The sequence below is a fragment of the Molossus molossus genome, unplaced genomic scaffold (genome assembly GCF_014108415.1).
Source record: "Molossus molossus isolate mMolMol1 unplaced genomic scaffold, mMolMol1.p scaffold_m16_p_12, whole genome shotgun sequence".
Classification (NCBI taxonomy): Eukaryota; Metazoa; Chordata; class Mammalia; order Chiroptera; family Molossidae; genus Molossus; species Molossus molossus.
In genome coordinates, this window is record NW_023425347.1 from 12,333,752 (window position 1) to 12,348,676 (window position 14,925).

The 14,925-nt window shown below is 53.2% G+C and overlaps 2 protein-coding genes across 9 annotated transcripts in view; both read left to right on the plus strand.

Annotated features, from left to right (window-relative positions):
- Positions 1-10,590, plus strand: part of RREB1 (ras responsive element binding protein 1) — a 134,228-nt gene extending 123,638 nt beyond the window's left edge. For 5 of the 8 annotated variants that reach the window (XM_036256250.1, XM_036256251.1, XM_036256249.1 and 2 more), the window contains 3 exons: positions 1,835-1,999; positions 6,845-7,678; positions 8,850-10,590. In XM_036256250.1, the coding sequence (XP_036112143.1) occupies positions 1,835-1,999; positions 6,845-7,678; positions 8,850-9,361 (1,511 nt within the window). In that variant the 3' untranslated portion in view covers positions 9,362-10,590. The remainder of the gene's footprint in view (positions 1-1,834; positions 2,000-6,844; positions 7,679-8,849) is intronic. The other 3 variants (XM_036256254.1, XM_036256255.1, XM_036256253.1) reach the window with 2 other exon arrangements.
- A 2,312-nt stretch (positions 10,591-12,902) lies between these two features.
- On the plus strand, positions 12,903-14,375 carry LOC118626201 (extensin-like). Its single transcript, XM_036255595.1, has one exon. It carries the CDS (start codon positions 12,903-12,905, stop codon positions 14,373-14,375), a length of 1,473 nt encoding a protein of 490 aa, XP_036111488.1.
- Positions 14,376-14,925: the final 550 nt, after the last annotated feature.

Consider the following 14,925-nt stretch of genomic DNA (forward strand, 5'->3'; position numbering starts at 1 on the left):
GTTAACCCAAAATTTCCTTTTGAGCTACCTTTTTCTAGTCTGTAATCCAGTCTGGATTCATGCATTTAGTGTCATGCCTTTTTGATTTTTTATTATTTTATGCTGATTATCTTTTATTCCCATCCTCTCACCCTGCTCCCCTTTGGCATCCATCAGCTTGTTCTCTGTCTCTATGAGTCTGTTTCTGTTTGGTTTATTCATCTGTTTTTTGTTTTAGATTACATGTATAAGTGAAATCATACGGTATTTGTCTTTCTCTGTCTGACTTATTTTACTTAGTGTAATACCCTCTAGGTTCATCTGTGTTATCATAAGTAGCAAAATTTCATTCTTTTTATTGCTAAGTAATATTCCACTGTGTGTGCGTGAGACACACACACACACACACACACACACGCACGCACCACATCTTCTTTATCTGTCTGTCGTTGGACATCTAGGTGCTTCCCTGCCAAGGCTCTTACTGGTAATGCTGCAGTGAGCATAGGGGAGCATGTATCTTTTTCAACGAGTGTTTTTGTTTTCTTTGGATAAATACCAGGAAGTGGGATTTCTGGATCACATGGCAGCTCTATTTTATATCTTTTCCGTCATTTTTTAACACGTGCGTCTGATTGTGGCATTCCCAGGGTTACAAGACAGACTGGGCTGCAACTCTGAACTCCTGTTTGTTAGTACACAAACCTTTTACCCTGTTAAGTCAGAAACTAGGACCTTAGGATCTGGAGACGGTGGGGGGAAGCAAGAATCCAGTGATACAGTAAATGATTTACCCCATCTTCTCTCTCCTAATCACTTCCCTTCTCCCCTCCTTTCTTCCTTCCTCTTTCTGTCCACACTTTCTGCTCTGGTTCTTGCTTTTCCCCTCACACCCATCCACGCAAACAAGGGACACGTTGCAGAGGAGCTGGCTTACATTTTAACACATGTTTGCAGTACAGAAGGAATCCAAATAAAAGGAGAGGATGGACAAACCAAAGCAGATAGCTCCTGGAGAGGAGCGGTGTGCTCCTCTCTAACAGGTGACCACATTGGTGGAGTTGGGTGGGATCAGGCTGTTGAGTGCTTTTTCTTCAAATTCAGGTCTGTTCAGTGGAGCACATGACCTCCTGGTGCAGACTCGGATTTGTTGGTCACTTATTTACTTCTAGCAGGAGCTTAGAGCAGGGAACAAAGAACCTTTCATAATACCGAGAGCAGACCTCCTCTGACTTGCTGGATAGGGACATAGTGACCTTGGGCAGAGGTCACTGCAGGATGGCTCATCAAGTCAGACAGGAGCCATGCTGGGAAGTCAGAACTCCCCACCTCCCTCTCTGTAGGAGGCCAGGCCGGCCTAGGTCAGGCGGAGGAAACGGGCCTCCAGAGACGTCCTGGGTTCCAGAGTTCTGCAGGAGGGCCTGGGCATCCCCTTTGACATTCCAGTGCGCATAGTTCTTGCAATGCTAGAAATGATTAAAAGCTATCTTCTCCTTGTGACCAACGATAGATGTTCTCTTGCTGTGCTCTGAAATCCCTTCACTCATTTTTTGTTATTGTTGTTATTTAAGATTTTTAATTGCAATACTATTGTTTTGCTTTAAACATACTTGGTTTCATTGTTAACTTTTAGTATTTTGAAGTCAAAATGTTCATTCCATCCCACTCAGACTAAGGGAAAATGATCATTTGACTTGTGTTCAATATTTTTTTATGTGTTTTCTTAAATTTTTTTAAAGAATGGGGTGGAGGGGGGAGCAAATGCCAATAATCCCAGGAGAATGACTCAGAAGCGACTTTTCTTTATCATTGCAGTAGAAAGCCAGATAAATATCTATTTTTTTTCCTGCTTCAGGTCAGAAACCCTTCCCTTGTCAAAAATGCGATGCCTTCTTTTCTACCAAATCTAACTGTGAACGGCACCAGTTGCGCAAACACGGAGTTACCAACTGTTCCCTGAGAAGAAACGGGCTTATTCCCCAGTCAAAAGAGAGTGATGTTGGACCCCATGATAGCACAGGTAGTGCTTCCAGGTGATGGACAGGAGGAGAGGGACAGGAGAGCCCTCGCTCAGCCCCGGTTAGCCTTGGTTAGCTTCCTAGAAACTGTGGGCCCTCGGAGCGTGGCGGGGCCGCCTTGCCCACCTCCCTGCAGGCCTCCAGGTCAGAACAGCGGGCCCTGCCGAGGGTGGGAGCATGCAGCCGGGTGGGGTGTGGCAACAATGGTCGGTAGTGCTCCCAGATGGCCCTTCTGAGCTACTGGGAGGGTCTGTCCATCTCCCAGCAGACCCCGTAGTCAGCCATGGGCCCTGCTGGAGGTGGCATGGAAGGGAGGGTGTGTTAGCTCTTGGAAGCAACACATCTAAAAGGGATGTGAAACCGTAAAAGCTTGGGGTGTTGTTTTCTTCAGCCCCAGCCTCTGCCAATTCTGCGAAGCAGGGATGGGCTACACAGATGTCAGGGTATTTGCAGGAACTAGGGACGCCCAGCCCTTGACAGGGAGGGGTGGGGTGGGGTGTTTTTCTTTTCAATGACTCTCTTCCCAGTAAAACAAAACTTTGTCTTGTTTGAAAAAGCACTGTGCATGTCCTTTCCTTAATCACATCTCTGCTTGACCTGAATCCGGGTATTATTCTCCTGTGCTGATACACGCTTCCTTCCTCCAGCCCTACAGAGCAATTAACGGCTGCCCAGTGCGTCTCCCGCACATTGCCCCTTACAGCTTCTGTGTTGACTCATGTCCTCTGTTCAGTGCACTGTCATCTCCAACCACTGGGATCTAGCACCCCTCACCCCTCAAAACAATAAAAGAAACTGGCTGCTGCAGGTTCCTTAGACCCATCGCTACTGGCCATGGGTTGATAACAGTCTTACAGGTGTGGATTCTCTGGGGCCATTCTGGAAGGCTTGACATTCCCCGTTGCTTGAAGCAGATGACGTTCCCCCAAAATGTATTTTTCTAGGGTTGTAGTTGTGTCCTATACTTCTCTTCCTCAGACTTGGGTGGGGGTGGGGAGCAGTGTTGCCTGGGAGTCGTGTCCCACCCCGTCGGTGTGGATAGAGGGCCAGGCTTTAATCCCAGGCCCCCTATCCTCATCTCAGTCACTGTGGGGGGGGGGGGGGGGTAGCATATCCAGGAAGAAGATTTGGTCTGGAACCCTCTGCTTTTTCCCCACACCTCCCACCGAGACCTAGTGAAATGAGTCCTTGAACTGCCAAGCCCTCTAGTTAAAATCAACCCCTCTGAGTGTGTGAAAATGGAAGCCGGTCTCCCGCCTCCACCCCTAGCTTCCATTCGCACGTGACTTGCCAGGACCTTTGTGTAAAGAAAGATGTGGACTGCCACAGATCCTGCCATGGCTTGGATCCCCTGGACCAGAGGTGGTGGACAACCTGCTGTTCAACCCTAGGTGGCCCACGTGACACTGAGAGAACTCGGGGTGCTGCGTGCCTGGGTGGCAGCTGGTTCAGGAAGCAGCAGTGTGACTCCACGGCGGCCCCACAGGGAGGCGAGAAGCAGACATGGCAGTGGCCGAGGGTTTGGTTTCAGAGTTTGCAGACAGTCTACAGGTCTGAGTGTGATGACCGAGCTCGCTGCGCTGAGCTCCCAGACTGCACTGAGCACCCCACCCTGAGGCTCCTACTGGACCGAGGGCTGCCTGGGAGTCTGCAGGCACCACGCTGATCAGGACGCACGTCTCTGCGTCTTCGCTTCAGCACCAGGTTTCACAGGGTGGGTGGGTTTAGTTCTCAAATTGGCTGTTTTGTTTTTCCAAGTCCTGTCAGAGTCCTTTCTCACCTCCGCCCTGTAGGTTTTCTTTAAAGGAAAAAGCCTCTGGAAAAAAGAGAATTCACGGAAAGTTGTAACGTGAAACCAGCCAAGAGAAAATATATGTTTGGTGTAATTGTGGTCACGGTTCGTGCCCAGAAAGAGGATGGAGATTTAAGGAGAGGGAAGAGTGGGGAGGTGCAGTTCAGTGACTTCAGGGAAAATTTTTAAAACCAGGTGAGCATAATGGAGGGGTGACAGTTCCCTCGGGCGCTCCTCCCATGAAGCTGCAAGTAGGGCCTTAGAGGAAGACCATAAAAACAAAGGCAGGAAATGACCAGGGAAGTTCTTGAGGGGTTTTCTAGATTTATATGCCTGAGTTGCTTTTCTTAAAATCCCTAAACATGCTTTATAACATGGGTCTGACTTTTCGATCACAGAAGGTCTTTCACGAAAATACACCCTGGGTTCCCTGGAGGAGTGCTGGAAATGCTGGGGGGCGGCTCTGCTCGGCGGGCGGCACGCTGCTCACTCAGTTAAACTGAAACTCTTCGCCACTCTTGTGGCCAGAGCTGCTGGCCCACTCTGCCCTGAGGGACACGGAGTTTTCCTCAGAGGGTGCCTGCAGGATCCTGCGTGTCTGTGGGCACCTGCCCTGCCTTTCTCAATCAGCATAAATGTGAAAGTTTTGCAACTCCCTCCGCGGTGGCCGCCCTTCCCAGCCAGAGCCCAGGGTCAGTGTGCCCAGCACCGGAAGTGCTCCTGCAGGTGCAGAGCGGACAGCAGCTGGACAGCACTGCCCTGCCCGTCAGGAGGCGTCTGGGCTGGTCCCTCTTCACTGCAGCTGAGGACCTGGAACTTCTAGGAGGCAGTACATTTTTCTTTGTTGAGCTGACGTGAACGTCTCCCCTTTCTATAGGAGGTAGTGCCATCAGGATCCTGTCTGTTTCCACTAGCAATTTTTTTAGCTTTAGCATCACAAATGAGGGATGATGAGTACAGAGAATTAAGGCGTTCAGGTGGTGGCACTGCTTATAAAGGTCATCAGCTACCTGTATTTGAAAATGTGGGGGTCTGAGGAGGGCAGGCATCAAAATAAGGACCTGTTATTTTAAGCTGGATATTCATGAGATGACGAGAAGAGGTTAAGTCTTTTGTTCCCAAGAATCACTAATGGAAATCAGTTGAGGTTGCTTAAACTGGAAGGGCCTGGGCTGTCCTGCCAAGATACTCCCCCTAGTGGAAGTTTGGCAGAGCGCAGCCAGTTCCTGCTCACCCGAGGAAGGCACTTGACCTCTCCCTGAATTCAGGGGAACCGCTCCCTTGTTCACACTGAGGGATGGCCCAGGGCTGAGAGCGACCTCATCTAGTGTATTCACTTGGGTTCAGTTTCAGAATGCATGTGATATTTTTTTCCACATTCATCTTCATACAGTCTACAGTTAAACTTTAAAATAATCCATGTTCCGGGCTGATTCCGAAGGCTCTGTCACAGGGGTGTTCGGAATCAGACGCCAGCTGGCTAATAAACAGCTCTTATTTGGAAAAAGTAAATAAATAAATAATCCATGTTCCTTAATAATTAAGAGAACCTAGAATGTGCTGGGAGAAAATAGCAAGTAACCAGAGATTAAGCCTCTTTTTTTTTAATATGACTACTACAAAACCATCAAATAAGAAACAGCGTCCTATATATTTTTTTAGCATAGAGTTCATACCAAAATCCATTTAAGAGATGCTCCCTATTGGAATGATTCAGGAAAATGAGCATCTGGTTTATTCTTAGAATATGGCCTCGACATTGGGGTGTATATCTCAGGATTCATCTTCAAACTTGTGAATAATTTTCAAAAATCATTGTCAGAAATTTGGCAGTCACACCATGATTGTTTCCTTCTGAACCCTCTTGAGATACCCAGGGGCTGCCCAAGGGTGCAGGCAGAACAAGAGCAGTGAGGGGCGCTGCAGGTGGTGGGAGGGAGCCCAGCGCCCCCGGCAGGTGTGACACAGGCCAGGCAGTGCCAGCCCCTTTGCCCCCCCCCCAAGACCACCTGGACGCAGGCAAGCAAGCCTGTGACTCAGAGTGGTGGGTGTGGGTGGACGCTGCCACATGTCGGGCGCGTCCTGAGGTCCAGGTGAGCTGAGTCTGCTGGCTCTAGCACGGTGCTCCGGGCTGTCCTGGGCGGGTGCGGTGCGTCTAACGTGTGCGCTGTGAAGCGGAGTCGCGGCCTGGTCAGTAGGCCGTTGGGCATAGTTGAACAGAGGTGTCAGCAGGCAGCCTCACCGCTATAGCGCACAACTGAAGGTCAGTGAGCCCGTTCAGCTCGAAGGGAATGAGGACAGTGCTTCTGATAAAGCCTGCCATCCGTGTGCTGTCATTAGTACTGCCACCATGCCATCCCTCGAGGAGGTCTCAAAAACGGGGGTTGACTGTCTCCATCTGTTTTTGCTCTGGAGAGTGGACAGGTAGGAACAAATTGAGAGACAGGAAATGCTTCCGCACCCTACATGGGGTCATCCTGACAGCAGCCAGGGAGGCCCACTGGTTTGCACGTGTCGCCTTTTGCCTTGGACCTCTGCCTGGAAATTAGGCATCAGGCGAGAGTGTGCTGTGGGCCATTTCATCATCACACACATGTTTGTGGTATTTGGGGGTGATACCATGTATGTTGCATGTTTGTGTGATCTCTGCACTCAAAAATAACTTTTACAGCTCAGCTCCTTCCACTTCCCTAGCGCTGTGAACCTCTGGAATGCACCACCTCTCCTCTCTCCGTTCCTCTGTCTGCTGCCCTCAGTCGCTCACACCTCCCTGGGCCTGAGCATCGCTGTGGGGGCGGGGGGCCCGGGCGCCGCCAGTGGGCAAGAAAGGGGCAGGGGTTCCGAAGCACAGCAAGCCCTGTGACCCCAGCCTGTGTGTACATGGAGATTCTTTCTGTCTTTTATAAATTAACCCCAAATCCGTTTAGGCCCTTGGGGATGGATGTAAGGAGTGATGATTCGGGCAGGCCCCGCTGAGCTTCACGACAGAGCCCTTGGAAGGGGCATGTGTGGTGACATTTGGTCTCAACCCATGCCCCTGTGCTTGCTCCCACAGACAGCCAGTCCGACGTGGAGACATCAGCCACAGGAGGCGAAGTGCTGGACCTCACCTCTCGGGAGAAAGAGCAGCCATGGTCAGGGGGGGGCCCTGAGCCCAGCCAGGTCAAAGAAGAGGTCCCCGTGGAGGAACTGACTCGGGGAGCCTTGGAGCCCGTGGATGGGGAGGAGCGGGGAGCCGCGGAGAGCCTGGAGCCCGAGGAAAAGCGCTGTGTGGAGGAGAGGGACGAGGAGGAAGACGGCCCAGAGGAAGACACGGTCAGCAACAAGAGCCTGGACCTCAACCTTGCCAGCAAGCTGATGGGCTTCAAGCTGGCCGAGGGCGACTCCAGTGCTGTGGGCAGCGGGAGCTCGGCCCAGCAGGACCAGAAACACACCTGCGACACCTGTGGCAAGAGCTTCAAGTTCCTCGGGACCCTGAGCCGCCACAGGAAAGCCCATGGCCATGAAGTGCCCAGGGAGGAGAGAGCACTCCCTCCGGAGGGCCAGGGCGAGAAGCGGGTAGCCGAAGGGTCGACGCCTGAACCCGCTGCCGTCACCACCGCTGCCCCTGACCTGGAGCCAGAGGAGAAGCCCGAGCCCCCGGCGGAGGGGGAGGCCGTGTCGGAAGGCTCAGCGGAGAAGCAGAGTGAGGAGGCCGAGGGCACCTCCGACGGGGAGGGCGCAGCCGAGAAGAAGGCCTCAGAGAAGAGTGACGATGACAAGAAGCCAAAGACAGACTCCTCCAGAAGTTTGCCCAGCAAGGCAGACAAGAGGAAGAAGGTCTGCACCGTGTGCAACAAGAGGTTTTGGTCCCTACAGGACCTGACCCGGCACATGAGGTCCCACACGGGTAAGGGCAGCCGGCCCCAGGCCTGCTGAGGGCCCCTCAGTGCGGAGGGGCGCCTGCCCAGAGCAGGGACAGAACCCAAACCGGAGGCGGCGGGTTCAGGGTTCGCGCTGAGCTGCACACGCCCCTTGAGCCCTGTGCGCTGGGACTTTAACAAGCTGTTCTCTTAGCGCCTGGAATGTGCAGGCTCCTGTAGGGGCAGCAACCGGTCCCTCTGCGGTGCTGTCTTCCCTCTGAGCCTCAGCCTTGTCTCTAGGACGGGAGTGATGGCTGTTCTCTCCTGTCAGCACCTAGGAGAATGTGCGTGCTGGGCATTGGGCCGTGGTCTCCTGGAGGCCTGAGCCTGGAAGGACTGGGGTGGGGCTCTGCAGCCGTCTGGGTTCGTCTGCTGCTGGCCTTCAGCCGGGAGCTTGGTGTACCGTGGGGGTCTGCTCTGCATAGGTTCTTGCTCCTGGAGCCGGACAGCTGCAGCATTGAGGCTGCAAACCCCTCAGCAGGGGATGTTGTTGAGTAGAAAAGAGACCTGGATACACTCATGAAGCCAGAAGATACAAGCAACCCTCCCCCATCCTCCGAATAAAGATTGCCCAGGCCCCAGTCTTGGTCTCAGCTTTCCTCCTCCCTCCCGGTGGGCAGGTGCACAGCCCGGCTCCCCGAGCACTGCCCCTGCCTCCTGCAGGAGCTCTGCGGTGAGCTGGGAGTTAGGGCTCTGGGGCTGGCCCCCCAGCAGACAGATTCTTGAACTCCTGGCAGGTGGTGGGTCTCAGCTGCTCACAGCCCAGCATTTGTGCGCCAGAGGGAAGCCCCAGCTGCTTCATACCAGGACGCAGTGTGTCTCGTGCCTTTGATGTAGGAAGGGCCACTGTCGTAAAGCCCTCAGAAACAGTGCCTGTCCCTGTGGGAGGGCCACTGCTGCGGTCCTCCGAGATTCTGGTCCCTGGATCGCTGTGGAAAGCCTGGGCTGAGAGGTGAAAGGGAGAGGATCCGTGGCTGGCACCTGCGTTTCTGCTGCCCCATTTTGCCGATTCAGACTAATGAGAGGGTTTCCCTGCAAGGGAGGGTCTCGGGCCTGCCACGCGCACCCCTTGCCTCTCGTGGCTGCTGCTGTGTGGAGCTGAGGTGGTTCCCAGTGGTCTCACGTTAATGCACATGATTTCTCCCCTTGTTGCTCCAGGAGAAAGGCCGTACAAGTGTCAGACCTGCGAGCGAACCTTCACCTTGAAGCACAGCCTGGTTCGCCATCAGCGTGTCCACCAGAAAGCCAGGCATGCCAAACATCACGGGAAGGACAGCGACCGGGATGAGCGGGCCGAGGAGGACAGTGAGAGCGAGTCCACCCACAGCGGCAACAACCCCGTCTCGGAGAGCGAGGCTGACTCGGCTCTGCCAGCCAGCAGCCACATGGCTGCCACTCGGGGCCGGAAGGAGGGCCTGGCCGAGGGTGCCGGCCGCAGGGAGGGCAGGGCTGTGGGCCGGACGGCCGGTGCCGGGCAGGCTGAAGCCAGCAGGAGTGCTCCCAAGGCTGCTCCCACGGGCAGCCCCAAGGAGCAGGGGCCTCAGGGTGACCCTGACCCAGAGAGCCCCGTGGCCCTCATGCAAGACCTGCTGGAGCGGAACAGCAAGAGGCCTGCCCACCCCATCCTGGCCTCCACCGAAGGTGCCTCGCCTCTGCTGGGGATGGAATGACAGCCCCTCCTGTCCCCCAGCACGCAGACAAAAGCCAGCAGTGTCCTGAATCTGTTTCTTGAGGTGTCCTCAGTGCCCTTCAGCTGTTGGAGAGACGAGGAGGGAGAGGGCCCTCTTGGTGCCATAGCCTTACCGCGCCCGTGCGGAGACCAGCCCGGGCCGTTCGCGTGCCTTAACTACTTACGGTCCTTCAGTGTCGGCCTGGGTGTTGTGTTGTCCCAAAATGACTTTTAAAAAACAAAGCAGATATTTTAATGAATTATTTGGAGAGGACCTTGTTCATTTAAGCATTACCGTCACCTTCTGTGTTGGGTGTGTGCGCTTGTCCTCGCGGATCTGTGACGGCAGCCTTTGTTGTGTGCGCTGGAAGCAGAAGGAAGAACGTGCCCTTGGACACCGTGGCCAATAACTGGAAAAAATGATGTGAATTTCATGTAGGTCACCAGAGGAGAGATGGAGGAGATGCTCGTTTCTCAGACCTTTCTCTGTCTGCTGTAGGGTAGAGCTGTGATTGGTCCTCGGTATAGCAGGATGTGGTGGGTAGAGGTTTCCAATTCGGTTCAGGCCAAAACCAGGACAGATTCTAGCTTCGACCTCATACGTGTTTCCACTCTCAGCATTAGACATGCTATTTCATGTTCAAGTTTCAAGACGTTTGTTCTTAACTTAGAAGAGTTACCCTGGCAACTTAATCTATGGAGAATACACACAGATGTCATGTATCTGATTTCCCCCCCGTCAGTATATATATTATTAATATTATTATTATTATTATTATTAGTTCATCAGTTTGCTGGTCTCTGCAGTCAGCAGAAACGAATGGGCAATATTTGTCCTGGAGACCTGGGTGCCCCAGGCCCTCGTGTGCGTGTCTGCCCGCAGCTTCCTTGCCACCCTCGGGCGGGGCTCTTCTACTGTACTTAGACAGCCTTTCTCCCGACTGCAGAACCCGCAGGGGCCTCCGCACACCCGAGGGAGCGGGAGGGTGCGTGCAGCCGGCCTTCTGCCCCAGCCTCCCGCGTGTGCTGCTGTCGTTTGCAAAGTGAGGAAATACTACTGGTAATGAAACTGCACATGCAAGATTGAAGATGAGAAATAGGTTTATATTTACCTTCCTGCGATTTGGGATTGGTGCTTGAAGATAAATGTGTTGTTTCTAGTTTCTGAAATAACCTGAACCCCTGGGTGCAAAAAGGCAGGATTTATTTAAAAAAAAAAAAAAAAAAAAAGTGTGAGCATCCTATGCAGGCAATAGACTCCCTCACTGCAGATGCAGCAGTGAGGACAGCCATGTCCTACTGTAGCTGAGCTTGTGCTCAGCGTCCTGTCCTCCAGCTGGGCCTCTGGGCGCCCGGGGGAGCCCGCTCCCCTGCCGCCCTCCAGGGCCCTCCCGTTTCTGGCGGCCAGAATCCAACCACCCAGACTTCAAAGGAAGATATGTATTCTTGAAATAATGAAAAGTGCTATCTTTGCATGTGAAAGGAAAAAAGTTGAGGTATATGTAATTTTTAACTGTATTAGGGATGTATGAGCCCGTTCCAAAACGAGGTTTCATTTACTGTAGGTGAGGACACCTCAGAACCAGTGATCCCATGTCACTCGGCCTGGCGGTTTGCTCGGAACCAGTGCGTGCCTCCCCTGTTATATGACGACCGTTCCTACTTTTGTTGTTATTTGGGGTGTCTAGTGTTTTCTTTCCCTTTGCAGCTCTCCACACTAAACTCCCGGCACTGGAGCGGCCGCCACCGCGCTGCGGTGCCGGCAGGAGGCCCGGCGGCCGCTCCGGTGATCACTCTGGACTCGGAGCTTTCCTAGTGCTCATCTGTGCCCTGGTAGCGGTCTCGCCACGTTTACGTGAGGTCGAGAGACGGACTGTTTGTTTGTTCTGCCCCTCCCCCAATATTAAACTGTGAAAATTGTGATTTGTTTAAACTCTGGGTGAATCGTAGCTTAGTTTGCATGTCCAGCTAATTTGTTTCTATTCATTTTGTTTGATTCTCCTTCTCCTCTCAGGGCTTTTACAAAAATATATATATATATGGATCTTCTGAAAAGGTTTTGAGGTGCAAGTTTTTCTCTTGTTTTTCCCTTTGATTTGTGGACACAATGCTGAGATTCAGTCACTACATGAAACTCCTGGCTGTGAAAACAAACAAAACCCGAAGGGCTGTCCGAGCGGCGGGGAAGCTGGGTGGCGGCGGACGCCAGCTTCAGAAAGACCCTCGCGCCTCAGCCCGTCGCCTCTTTCCTCTCCTCCTTCAAGAAGGAAGTTGATCCTGGTGATTTCAGCCCGTGCATTAAACAGGAAACAATGATGAGTGTGTAGAGTTCATATTTTTCTAAAGGGAACTTAAAAACTGCTGCTACATGTTATGTACAAAACTGGTTTATGCCACATGAACAGAATCACAAGATTAGTTTTGGTACTTTTGTTCCTTTGTATTCAGTTGTATAGTACTTCCAAATTCAGAATGAGAAGACAGCTGTATCAAACCATCTAAGCAATAAATGTTATATTTAAAATGGCACATTGGTGGTCTCACAGTTGTCCTTAATCCTGTCAGTGTGTCTTGCTTCCTGGCAGCACGGGCGTCCGTGGAACCCAGGACAGCTCCATCACCCGGTGGCCCTTGAGCCCAGCTGCAGGGGGCCTCTGGGGTGAGGAGTCGGGAGGAGCGTGCTGTGGTGGTGACGATCGCTAGGGCCAGGGGTTCTGTTTTCCAGGCAGCAGCTCGTGAGAAGTGCCCTTTGCCTTTGCACTCTCTTACCAGTTACAGGGTTAGAGTCGCCCCTGGGTGGGGGAGAACCCCGTAATTCAAGGGAGGGGCCTGGAGGGGCCGGTGATCCCAGGGCTCGGGGCAGAGCAGGTCCAGACACAGGCTCGAAGACTTGTCATTGAAGCACAAGCAGGAGTGGTTCTCGGACAGCACCAGCAGGAAGCTGGGCCCCAGGGCAGCTGGGCTGACACTTCAGCGTGCTGACCACACTGGAGTCCTACGCGCCAGGTCCCAGCAGCACGAGAGTTGGGGACCATGCTGCTGCCCCCACCACACACGGCCCAACACATGGGAGACTGGCTGTGCCGAGATGCCAGTGAGGTCCCGACGGGGACTAAGTGAAACAACCAAATGACTCAGAACTGGGTCTAGCAAACAAGCAGCTCACAAGAGAGTAGCCTCCCTACCTCTCCGCTCCTCGGGGGGGTATGATGCCAGCCACCAAACAGCATTTCCAGCCTCCAGATGGATGGAGTCATTTCCTGACAGAATTTGGGTTGTCCCGGTCCCTGTGAATAGCGAAGGGGCAGGGGACTGCCATAAAAAAGATGCATTTAGAGCTGTGGGAAACGCCCTCCTCCCTCCTGACTCCTTCCTGCGGTATGGAGCAGAGCCGGATGCATTGGAGAGACACACAGAGGGTGAGAAGGTGGAATTTATTTATCAAAACAGTCTGCCTGTCAAGAAGAACTCTGAGGTTGAAGATACGTGTCAGTGTGGTGCCTCTCCCACGTCTGGATGTGAGCCCACTGGGCCCACAAAGAATGGCTGTCCTCTCCAACCCCACACCTCGATTCAAACCCCACTCCTCTCCAACACCACCACTCCTCTCCAACAACCCCACTTCTCAACACCACCACTCCTCTCCAACACCATCACTCCTCAACACCACCACTCCTCTCCAACACCACCACTCCTCAACACCACCACTCCTCTCCAACACCACCACTCCTCTCCAACACCACCACTCCTCAACACCACCACTCCTCTCCAACACCATCACTCCTCAACACCACCACTCCTCTCCAACACCACCACTCCTCAACACCACCACTCCTCTCCAACACCACCACTCCTCTCCAACAACCCCACTCCTCAACACCACCACTCCTCTCCAACACCATCACTCCTCAACACCACCACTCCTCTCCAACACCACCACTCCTCAACACCACCACTCCTCTCCAACACCACCGCTCCTCAACACCACCACTCCTCTCCAACACCACCACTCCTCTCCAACAACCCCACTCCTCAACACCACCACTCGTCTCCAACACCACCACTCCTCAACACCACCACTCCTCAACACCACCACTCCTCTCCAACACCACCACTCCTCTCCAACACCACCACTCCTCTCCAACACCACCGCTCCTCAACACCACCACTCCTCTCCAACACCACCACTCCTCTCCAACACCACCACTCCTCAACACCACCACTCCTCTCCAACACCACCACTCCTCTCCAACACCACCGCTCCTCAACACCACCACTCCTCTCCAACACCACCACTCCTCTCCAACACCACCGCTCCTCAACACCACCACTCCTCTCCAACACCACCACTCCTCTCCAACACCACCACTCCTCAACACCACCACTCCTCTCCAACACCATCACTCCTCAACACCACCACTCCTCTCCAACACCACCGCTCCTCTCCAACACCAACAACACCACTCCTCTCCAACAACCCCACTCCTCTCCGACACCACCACTCCTCTCCAACAACCCCACTCCTCAACACCACCACTCCTCTCCAACACCACCACTCCTCAACACCACCACTCCTCTCCAACACCATCACTCCTCAACACCACCACTCCTCTCCAACAACCCCACTCCTCTCCAACACCACCACTCCTCAACACCACCACTCCTCTCCAACACCACCACTCCTCAACACCACCACTCCTCTCCAACACCACCACTCCTCTCCAACCCCGCTCCTTTCCAACACCACCGCTCCTCTCCAACAACCCCGCTCCACTCCAACACCACCGCTCCTCTCCAACACCACCAATCCTCTCCAACACCACCGCTCCTCTCCAACAACCCCACTCCTCAACACCACCACTCCTCTCCAACACCACCACTCCTCAACACCACCACCACTCCTCAACAACAACAACACTCCTCAATACCCCACTTCTCTCTCAGACATCCATCTCGGGTCTGCGCTTTCTTACACCCTGATAGATGCGGGAAAAGCCCTGGTTTCAGCTCTCTAGTTTCTAGGCAGTTGTCCTGAGAGAGGAAGGGAGTTAGGCACTTTCGAAGTGGACCTTTTCTACAGATTTTATTTCTTGACTCCTATCATGTTTGAACCTCATCATTAAGAATGCTGCATTTATCCCTGACCAGTTCGCTGAGCGGTTAGAGCATCAGCCCATGGACCAGAGAGTCCCGGGTTCGGTTCCCACTAAGGGCACGTACCTCAGTTGCAGTTTGTCCCCGGCCCTGGTTGGGGTCGTGTGGGTGGCAGCCACTCGATGTGTCTCTCTCACATTGAAGTTTCTCTCTTTTTCTTCCTCCCTCTCTCCCTCCCGCTCTATCTGAAGATAAATGCAAAATTGTCCTTGGGTGAGGATAAAAAGAAAAAAAGAACAGTGCATTTATTAGATGAAAGGATGGGGTTTCGGTTTTCTCTTCTGTGCCTTCAGAGAATCCCAGTGAAGCACAGGAGACCCTCTTCAGAGACCCAAGGGCTGTCTTCCCCGAGGCCCTTCCTCCCTTCAGCCATGTTCTCCACATTGGTGTGACTTTCCTATTATAAGGGAA